General features: G+C 39.6%; 2 protein-coding genes across 10 annotated transcripts; one reads left to right on the forward strand and one right to left on the reverse strand.

Moving 5' to 3' along the window:
* Positions 1–592: 592 nt before the first annotated feature.
* Positions 593–2,558, reverse strand: LOC121979966 (GDT1-like protein 1, chloroplastic). 9 transcript variants are annotated; one of them, XR_006111448.1, is made up of 4 exons: positions 2,345–2,558; positions 1,276–1,384; positions 1,029–1,118; positions 593–939 (listed from the first exon to the last, which is right to left on the reverse strand). XR_006111448.1 is itself a non-coding variant. In XM_042531957.1 (4 exons), exons 1-4 carry the CDS (start codon positions 2,433–2,435, stop codon positions 768–770), a joined length of 258 nt encoding a protein of 85 aa, XP_042387891.1. In that variant the 5' UTR covers positions 2,436–2,558; the 3' UTR covers positions 593–767. The 9 variants fall into 9 exon arrangements, 4 of the variants coding, with proteins under 4 accessions (XP_042387891.1, XP_042387883.1, XP_042387877.1 ...); XR_006111445.1 differs by having other exon boundaries at positions 1,029–1,130; XM_042531957.1 differs by lacking the exon at positions 1,276–1,384 and having other exon boundaries at positions 593–773; positions 869–939.
* A 4,557-nt stretch (positions 2,559–7,115) lies between these two features.
* Positions 7,116–8,247, forward strand: LOC121980005 (60S acidic ribosomal protein P1-like). The gene is made up of 5 exons (XM_042531980.1): positions 7,116–7,267; positions 7,359–7,444; positions 7,529–7,652; positions 7,763–7,854; positions 7,955–8,247. Exons 2-5 carry the CDS (start codon positions 7,376–7,378, stop codon positions 8,006–8,008), a joined length of 339 nt encoding a protein of 112 aa, XP_042387914.1. The 5' UTR covers positions 7,116–7,267; positions 7,359–7,375; the 3' UTR covers positions 8,009–8,247.
* The last annotated feature ends 2,594 nt before the right edge of the window (positions 8,248–10,841 follow it).

The following is a 10,841-nucleotide window of genomic DNA, read 5'->3' on the forward strand; positions in this document are numbered from 1 at the left end:
ATAAAATGTCAAAAAGGAATACGAGGCCGATGGGCTATAGGCCCATAATAGTTTACTTTAGCCAACCAACCGAATCACTAGAATACTTCGACCGACCATTCCTCTCGAGGGGTACCCGGTCGGTTTTTATGAATGCGGCCGACGACTTGACCTTCACTCGACTTCTTTAGTTGAGTTGGAAAACTTAAACAAACTGAGTGCCTAGCTGGTCTGATCGGACGTAAACAGACTGAGTGCACTGCTAGTCTGATCGGGCGTATGGTCAGATCGGCTAGACTACTCAATCGCGTTGATTCACTGTGCTATTTCTGAATCAGGGATACAGCTGGCTCAGCGGAATGCTGAGTTAGCTCAAAGCTCCATGAACGTCGTGTGAATGGGCATCTAATCAGACCCTCAGTCTGATTGGCTCGATAGCCTGATCGGCTATCTCTTGATTGAAGTCATCATCTATGCTGGCTTCAAAGGTTGACACTTCTTTAACTTTGACGGCGTTATCATCCAATCTTCTTGAGTTTAATCCAACTCTGAAGCCCAGCTCAATCGCTGCATCAGGTACCTTAGCCATGCAAAAATAATAAAAGTGCAGGAGTTTCCAAATCACATCGAGCACTAAAAGGCAAGTTTCATGAGTTATAGCACAAAGTAGAATCAACAAATATGGTGTATCAAATAAAAATGGCCAGAAACCTCTGGCTATGTAGAATTTTAGAAATCACAAAAATGATGAGGTGCACTGTAGGTTGAAATAATCAACAATATCTGCTTCAATCCTGTAGCACATGATGAATGTGAACCTTAAGTTTATACAAATTAGTTGTAGACTTGAAAAATATATTGAAATTTATATAATGTCTCGTTTCTTTACCAAAGTTGCAAAAGCATGGCCAGCAAGTGCACCTCCTATGACGCCCAAAGGCGAAGAAGCTGTAGCAAGTTCTGCAGAAGAGACAATTCAGCTGTCATGACTCATGACTAACATCAAAATATATTACTAAAAAGGAAGTGAAACAGACAGCACATTTTACCTATTGTGGAGAAAAATGACATATCACCCCATTCAGCAACAAAAACTAAGATGAATGTGCTGAGAACAGTACTGGCTGCGGCTATATTTCCTGCACTATCTCCTGAAAATTATGAAATTGCTAATTCTGCCTGATTTGAAATTTGAAAGGCAGATCAATTGACCACATTGAACAATGGTTTAAGAATAGCCGACTATATAACAACACCATAAGAAATAAAAAGCATCAGGGTGTATAAGCATTGTACCTCAAAATGCACAAGAAGGATCATTTCTTAAAGTCAAATAACTTCTTCCTGATAGAGAAAATTGGCTGTGCATATTGAAGTTTTCAGTAGCAGATGATCAGGCATTAAACTGTATAATGACAGTTTAGTCACCGAGCAAAATTATAATGATCCTAAAATATTATGTGGATTGAGCAAGATAGAAATGCAAGGATATTCGAGGAATCAGAGATTTACTAAATGGGTTAACTATGAAACAACTAGATCTGAAAAGTAAAGAACAAAATAAGGAATATGAGCAAAACAAGAGAAAAAGACACTAAGTTAGATACTGATTATGAAAAAAAAGAGTACCAGATGTTTGGGTATTTGTAGGAAGTCGCCAGTATCCTAACACAGATGAGGTTGCTAATTGACACGGTAAATGAAATCAAATGATGCCACAAGACCACCAAAAGAGAAGAGCATAGATTGAAATAACAGAAGAAAGAGAACCTCGTTGAATAAAGAAGTCTATAACAATCAGCATTGTATCATGGGGAACTTGATTATACATTTCATGAGTTAACACCCATAGATTGATCTTAAGAACTGGAGAAACAAGTGACACTGTAGCAGAAAAAGCTGGTGTCAAACTAGAATCTAGATAGGTTCTTCGGGATAGTGAGTAAAAGCATTACTTTAAGGTTGATTCAACCAAATGTTTTGCATTGTCATTGACTGAGAAGTGGTACTGGAATTACCTCAAGCCCAAGAAATTGATATTTGATATTAAAAGAACAAACAAATATGTCGTACTGATGCAAATCCTGTATTGATACCACCCAGATCTCCTAAATAAGTCGTCTGAACTCCAGCTAATTCTGTCGCAGCAATTGCGTTCTGAGACGCTTGAAAGGTAAAGAGACCAACAAGAAATGTGAACTCCAGTGTTTTCTTAGCATTAAAGAGTGGAATTATATGCTTGTAAGACGGAACACTGCCTCCAAATCGATGAAATCATCAAACGTCTAACCACATATTCTACTTAATTCAACACGGAAACGAGATCTCGAAAAGTATATATACACATATACATATAACGTTCTACCTCCTCGATCCCAAAATCGATAACTCTCCTGGACTTTTAAAAAATGTGGGAAGCCGGAAGGAAGAACGGTGTCGGCGCCTGGGGAGGGCATCGCTGAATGGGCGGCGAGGGATGACGGAGAATGTGGGCGGACCGGGGAAGTCGGAAAGGAAGGATGGGGAAGTAAGAAGGCCTCTGGTGAAGCAGGAGCACCAGGCTATCCCTCCTGTTAGGGTTGTTAGGATGGGGAATGAGTTTTGGGATCTTTAATCCGAACTTAAAATGAATTAAGTTTTTAAAATAATTGTTCAAACTTTTTGAAATAATTGTTCAAGCTTGACTTGATTTATTTTTTTATGAGTTTAAACTTGTTTGAAGTTTAACTTGAGTTTGGTTCATTTAAATATTATCGAACTCTCAATTCAAGCTTGGCTTGAGCTTAGCTCGAGTTTGGTTCGAACTTGGTTCAAGTTTGGTTCGTTTAGATGTTATCGGGATCTTAATTCAAGTTTGTTTGATTTTTTAAAACTTTTAAGAGGTGCTTGGTAGACAGGTTTCAGATGCTGGAATGAGAATAAAATCTAGGGGGCGTTTGGTTTAGGGGAATAGGAGTGGGGATGAGAATGAGAATCATTGATTGTCATTGTTAATGTTTGGATTATAACAATAGGAATACAAATAAGGGAATGAATCCTTGAAATTGGGTAATAACTCATTCCCATGTACTTCCCCTTCAATGAGTCATTACCCTATTTTCATCAATCAAAATATTTCCTTATTCCAAAAATACCCTTGACCTAAAACTAAAATTTTCTCCTTTAATATCAAATATCAAAATATATTTATTTATTTTTTCTTTCATATCACTTCTCTCTCCTTGTTATCATATTTTCTATCTCATCATTTTATCACACACTTTCTCTCTCCTTAATCTCTCCTATCACATTCTCTTTCGTCTTTTTTTTTCTCATTGTATTTTATCTCTCATCATATTTTCTCTCTCCTCAATCTCTTCCATCGCACTCTCTCCCTTCTTTTTTTTCTGATCATACTTTCTCTCTCCTTAATATCTCCCATCACACTCTCTTTTATCTTTTTTTCTCATCACACTTTCGCTCTCATCTAACTTTCTCTCTCCTCAATCCCTTTTGTCACACTCCCTCATTTTTTTCCTCAACACACTTTATCTCTCATCATACTTTCTCCCTCATCATACTTTCTTTCTCCTCAATCTCTTCCATCGCACTCTCTCCTTTTTTTTTTCTGATCATACTTTCTCTCTCATCATACTTTCACTCTCCTTAATATCTCCTATCACACTCTCTTTTATCTTTTTTTCTCATCGCACTTTCGCTCTCATCTCACTTTCTCTCTCCTCAATCCCTTTTGTCACACTCCCTCCTTTTTTTCCTCAACACACTTTCTCTCTCATCATACTTTCTCCCTTATCATACTTTCTTTCTCCTCAATCTCTCCCATCGCACTCATTGTTCTCTTTTTTTTCTCATCACACTTTCCCTCTCACCATACTTTCTCTCTCCTTAATCTCTCTCATCACACTCTCTCTTCTCATTTTTTTCATCTCTCTCATCACACTCTCTCTTCTCATTTTTTTCATTATATTTTCTCTCTCTGCATCCTCTCCCATCATCCTTTCTCTCACATCATATTTTCTCTCTCATCTTCTCTCATCATGCTCTCTCCTATCACACTATCTTTTTTCATTTCCTCTCATCACACTTTCTCTCTCTTCATTTTTTCTCATCACGCATTCTCTCTCATCATATTTTTCTCTCACATCTAATTTTTTTTCTTATTTTTCTTTAAGGGTAAAAAAGTAAATTTTGATTTATTCCGATAATAAATATGCAACTAACCAAACATTGCTTTTAAGAGTGATATCTATGCTCATACCGATTCTCATTCAACAATACAATGATTCCTGATCCCGTCAGGAAGCTGATTCAGATGAAGGCGGGCCTTGTTGTGTGGAAGGTTGACGGAAAGTCGCTGGAGAGTTGAATCTACCGGGTGCCCCCCTGGAAAGGTTCGCACGGGCGACTAACGGCGAGAGATGACCAGGACGATGACGCTGTTGCTCTGCGCACACTCAGACGAGTCCACCAGTCGTTAGAAACCATAAACCAGGGGAAAAGTCCCCGGGTCAGGCCCTCCGACGCTCAAGTCAGGTACTTTTTCCCCAGAAATCAGAGAGCAAGGACGAAAAGTAAAGACTAGTGAAAAATGACGAGTGAGCGTACCTGCGCAAGGGACAAAACCTCCCTTTTTATACTGCAACGGAAGTTTCTGGGTCTGACGGATGTCAAGGAATGTCGGCTGTTAAGCTGTGTCTGGCGATGGATGACAGGTAGCACCTTTTCATAGGCTGGCGACGGAATCAAAAGGGATAATGAGCCCTGCCTGTAAGAATATTCCCTGACATGCTGATTATTCTCTGACATTCTCTGACAATCGGTTACGATTTCTTGACTTGTTTGTCTTGTAGTGTCTGGACGCCGAGTCTGCCTTCCAAGATCTGTACCCGCCCTGCTTTTATATACTATTATCCCTGACTTGTCTGTCCCGATCTGTGTGTTGGGTCTGTGTCCAGACCTATTTACTGTTTGCTGCTATCCATGGCTTGTACGTCTCGACCTGCACGCTGGGTCCGTGTCCAGACCCATTTACTGTTTGCTGCTATCCATGGCTTGTACGTCCCGACCTGCACGGCAGGTCTATGCCCAGACCAGTTTACTGTTCGCTGCTATCCATGGCTTGTATGTCCCGACCTGCACGCTGGGTCAGTGTCCAAACCTGTTTACTGTTCGCTGTTATCCATGGCTTGTACGTCCCGACCTGCACGCTGGGTTTGTGTCCAGACCCGTTTACTGTTCGCTGCTATCCATGGCTTGTATATCCCGACCTGCACGCTGGGTATGTGTCCAGACCTATTTACTGTTTGCCACTATCCATGGCTTATATGTCCCGACCTGCACGCTGGGTCTGTGTCCTGACCCATTTACTGTTTGCTACTACTATCCATGGCTTGTATGTCCCGACCTGCACGCTGGGTCTGTGTCCTGACCCATTTACTGTTCGCTACTATCCATGGCTTGTACGTCCCGACCTGCACGCCAGGTCTGTGCCAGACCTGTGATCCTTGGCTTGGATGCCCCGACCTGGACGCCAAGTCTGTGTCCAGACCCGTTTATTGTTCACTGCTATCCATGGCTTGTACGTCCCGACCCGCACGCCAGGTATGTGTCCAAACCTTTAATTAACTTGTAGCCTCAGCTATATCTATCCCGCGGGCTCGTTTATTGCCCATTATCAGGGCTGGTCTTATAATCCCCTCTTTTGACCACCCCGTTAGCTGAGACTTTGACTTTGGCCACATAAGCTTGACTTTTGTCCTCCCTGCTCTCCACGTCAGCTCGACTGCTGACCAGCCACGAAGGCTTGACTTCTGACCTTCCTACCTCCAAGTCAGCTTGACTCCTGACCCTCTTGTGGTATTGACTTATAACCACATCATCATTCTGACCCCACAAAACATGCACCGTATCAATTCCCATTCCGATTCTATTCCTAGGAAAGAACCAAACACCCCTAGTTCATTCCCATTCTTGATGTTTGGTAGATGGGAATCGAAATCAAAATATGGATTTGATACCCCTACTTTCATAACCCCACCCACCTCTAGGTTATCGTTAAACTCATTCCTCCCTATTCATGTGGTTTTTTTTTACGATCTAGCCCCTCGAGCCGAACCTTTTCTTCTCTTTTGATTTTCGCATTTCTGCGTCTTTCTTCCTCACTCGTCATTGCGCCTCAACTCGTCTCTTTGCCACAGTCTGGTTTGTCGAAGGTGAGTCAGTTGTCTCAGCTCGTCTTTCTTTCTCTTTTGATTTTAACATTTCAGCGTTTTTTTTTACCTAATTTTCGTCAATCGGAATTAGTGTTCTTTATTTTCTATTGTCTCTTTATTTTTTATTGGTGACAACAGTGGTCCTTTTTCTAAGACTATGGAACTCGATCGCCGCTTTTGAGATCTCTCTCTGATGTAGTTTTATTATTTTTGATATTGTGATAGATATTTTAATTATGCAAGACCATTGACAGAGTTGTTGCCATCATATTGCACGAGAATAATATTCATTCCAGTATCTATACCAAACACCATCAATCCAGTAATCATTCTCATTGTCATTAACCCCTCAATCAAAACTCATTATCATTTCCATTGCCAAATATATACCAAGCACCCTCTTAGTTGTTTGATTCATTATTGAGTTTGATAATTTAAATTTATTTATTTTATTTTATTATTTATTTAATATATTGAAAAAAAAATTTATTCATGAATATTGTTCATGAACGCGAATATTGTTCACAAATATTATTTATGAACATTGTTCATTAATGTTAACAAACTGAACACATATGTATTCAAGTTTATTTATTTAGCTTAATAAAATATTCAAATTTATTTATTTAATTAATTTTATATATCAGATTTAAATAAATTCTTATTAAATCAAACAATAAATTTATTTATAAATATTTAGTTCATTTAGTAGATGGATGATATAATATTATAATTCACAAAGGAGAATTTTATGAATTTTGATAATTCGAATTCTTTTAAAATTATGTATTAAAATATTTATTTTCTGAAAATTACGGGAATTCATCGAAATTAGATTATTTCAAGTGTGAGTAAAATATGAGTGTTATTTTCGTCGTTGTGAGTTCTGAACTAGGATTTGCATCGGCTGCTATTGGTGTTTCCTGTTTTAGCTAAGACAGCGATTCAAGTTGATCGGCCATGAAACCCTAGCTCTCGCAGCTATAAAGACTCCTTTCAGTTCGGGCGCCGTCTCCACCTTCGTTTCTCGGCTGCCCAATTTCTCCACCGCCTCTTGGCTGCCGAATTCTCCCAAGGTAACCGGTCAACTCGCTTCTACATCTTGTTCCTCACGATCGCGTGTCTTCGTAGGTTTTCAACTAAGTTTTTTTTTTTGGTCGAAATCAGAGTTCTTAGCGATCACCATGTCGATCTCAGAGCTCGCTTGCACCTACGCCGCTCTCATCCTCTACGACGATGGAATCCCCATCACGGTTATACCTTATTCTCTTCTTTCTTTTTTGCGACCTTTTGTTGGCGATCTGTTCCTGTAATATTTTCCCTTATGAATTCATCAGGCGGAGAAAATATTAACTCTGGTGAAGGCCGCCAACGTAAGCATCGAGTCCTTCTGGGCGTCCCTCTTCGCCAAGCTCCTGGAGAAGAGAAGCATTGAGGACCTTATCTTGAGCGTTGGATCCGGTTCGATTTTTTTTTTTTTTTTGCTACAACTCCTTGCTTTTTCGTGTCCGTAATAATCAAGATTGAACCTTGAGCTGATTTTATCATGAAAATTTTGGATGCTCTTGCAGGTGGTGGCGGTGCTCCGGTTGCCGTTTCTGCTGCCCCTGCCGCTGGTGGCGCTGCGCCTGCCGCTGCCGCTCCTGCAGCTGAGGAGAAGAAGGTTAGAACTTTATTTCTAATTTGATTCAAATCCTCTATATTTGATCATAGAAAGTGTTCGACTTTTTTTTTCTGTTTGTTTGCCGTTGTTCTCACCACAGGAGGAGCCAAAGGAAGAGAGTGATGACGATATGGGATTCAGCTTGTTTGATTAGAGAGAAAATCAGACGCCTTCATGTCCCCTTTGTTCTCTCCATTATCGAATGCTTTCTTTTATGGTTTTTATGTTTCCGTCCTTTGTCAAGCTGTTATAAGAGTTATCCACCGAATTGGCATTGTTCTCTCTTGGTGATTGGTTTTGCTGTTTTGAGCAATCGTAGTCTAAACTGTTGTTTATCTATAATCCTGTTTTTTTTCTTTTTGTTAATGCATGGTAGATTATCTAGTTCTGGTTTCTTGGCTATTTACGTTGCACCTATGTACAATGCTTCATCTTTCAGTATTTATCTCTTTTTTGATGTTTGTTTCATTATAGCAGCATTTTGAAACGTGTTCTGGTGTTCTTGTTGCACTTTGGTGTTCAGCTGTATGATTATCATCAGATTCTTGAGAAATGCTATCCGAGTAAAATCTTTTGCAGGTTTTTTAAAATCTTCGTCTGTGATCCTGATTGATTCTCATTTTGTACTTAACATGAGTTACACAAGTTTAGCAGACTCAATAGATTGTTTGTGTTCACAAAGAGAAACATTCCAACTGCATAGTGACTTGGTGTTTACTCTATTTTTCATCTCATTTCATATGATCCAAATAGGATTATATTCTTTCCTTGCTCATTATTTTCCTTTTTCTTCTCTCTATTATGATTCATTATCACTTTTTTATTTCAACTCAAATAATAGCTTCGAGTATTTGACGAGTGATCTAACCGATTTAGGTAACTGGATTGAGGATACAATTTCATAACCATTAAACCACTGGCAATGTTTATTTAATCCGTCACCTTTTAAGAATATCAGTGTTATTTTCAAGTCAGCAGATAAAAAATTTATTTTAATGTAAGTTACTCAATAATTTTGTTAACAAATCTGATTTATGATTCTCAAATTAATCGATTACACCGATCAGTTCTTTGACTTCAATCTATTGGAACAGAAGATGATCAAGTAAGCGTTTTAGTTTTGTCGGTCCAGATTTATAAATTATAGGAGATGTTTTGTTGTAATGTAGCGCCTCTTTGCATTTCTTGGTTTCTTTGATGGATGAAATGTGAGGCCGGATAATTGATTTCGTGCATCTGAATATCCTGTTATTAAAAAATAGTGGCATGTAGATTTACTCCTTTCTGTCTAATACGGTGATGAAGATGGCTTTTCGCATCAGGTAAAAGATCGGTTGACGTGAAAGTTAAAATTAAACGATTAAAATTATAGGGTCGAGTGGATTATTAGATTGTAAATTAGGTAAGGTTGGCTGAGCGGATCCTAAGAGTAAGTTGGACATGAAGGGCTGATTAGATCATTTGAGCGGTCATTTTCTGTATTTGCAGTCGAGGTTAAGAGTCAAATATTAAGTTATCTGGTCTATCGTCAGTATTGATCGGACCTTATGTTCGGTTGGACGGGATGTGTCTTTTCGACAACAGTTAGGCCGAGTGAAAAACAGGTCGATAGTTTCATTCTATACAGCCAAGCTGGTGATGCCCCGGTCGAGTGCCCTCCAGTTGGCTTGCAATGGGACTCACATATATATCTTATCGTATTCTTTTGGAAGTTTGTGCCGTTGATAATAGAGAATGTCCAGCAGACAAATACTATTTTAGAAGCTTCTAGCCTGTTACGTCACATATATTTGTCTGATCGCTTAAGGAAAGATGTCAGTGATACTTTTCGACTTGTCTTTTTTTAGGAAGCTTTGGAAAATGTGTATATACTTTAGAATGCGTATACAAATGCTATAATGACACTATAAAAGGGGGTTTCCATCTACCGACGGAGGTATGCAATGCTTCATTTGTGAACATGCTCATTGTTATAGTCTTTTTACTGTTCTTCTTCTCCTAATACACGGATCACTGACTTGAGCGTCTGAGGGTCAACGCCAGAGATTCCTTCCTTGGCCATGCACTAACGCTTCTGATTTTGTAGGACAACGCGAGGTCTTCTTTCAGTTAACCACAGAGCTACATTCCCAGCCAACCATCTTTTCAGATTTCGAACAAGATCATATTTCGTGTTGTTTGTGGAAACTACACTTGCATCCAAGACGTGAAGATGGAAGACGCTGGACGACTTCCTATAATGATGTTAACCCAAGAAGAGTTAGAGATACTAATAAATGTCCGAGCTGCAAAGATGGTGCAGCAACAACAAAAGATAGCAGCTGATTGTTGAGCACCGAATGACCTAGCTGCATCGGTGATAGCAAGCCGACCACAAGACCTGAGCGGAAGACCCTGCTGGCCGCAAATCGAATCACTAGTCAACTGGCGCCTTCCAACAAGTACTGAACGCAATGATCCCGAACCATAGGGCGTTATTTCATACGCTCTTGGAAGAGCATGGCCGAGTTGAAAGGACGCAAGGATTCTTCCGAGAATGCGTCTGTCTGGGATATGCGGAAAGGCAAAGCACTCTAACTCGACGATTCTCTCGAGTGGATCTACAGGCAATTCTCCCAAAAATCCTCGACGATCAATTGCCACCTTATTTTAAACCTATGATGATCGGAGAGTATACATGGTCGATTGATCCCAAAGATCATTTACTCAAATTCGACAACATAGTCACGCTCCATCAATACACCAACGAAGTCAAGTGCCAAGTGCTCCTCACCACACTCTCCGGATCGACGTAGAGGTAGTTCAAATGCTTGTCGATCGACTCCATCTGTAATTTCAAAGACTTCCGAGCGACTTTTCTTCAACATTTTGCTAACAATTATCGTTATCAAAAGACGAATGTGAACCTATTCGCAATAAAACAAGGGGTCAAGGAAGCGTTACGACCTACATTAAGAGATTCAATCAAATGGTTATGGATATCCTAT

Source organism: Zingiber officinale, chromosome 1B (assembly GCF_018446385.1).
Source record: "Zingiber officinale cultivar Zhangliang chromosome 1B, Zo_v1.1, whole genome shotgun sequence".
Lineage (NCBI taxonomy): Eukaryota > Viridiplantae > Streptophyta > Magnoliopsida > Zingiberales > Zingiberaceae > Zingiber > Zingiber officinale.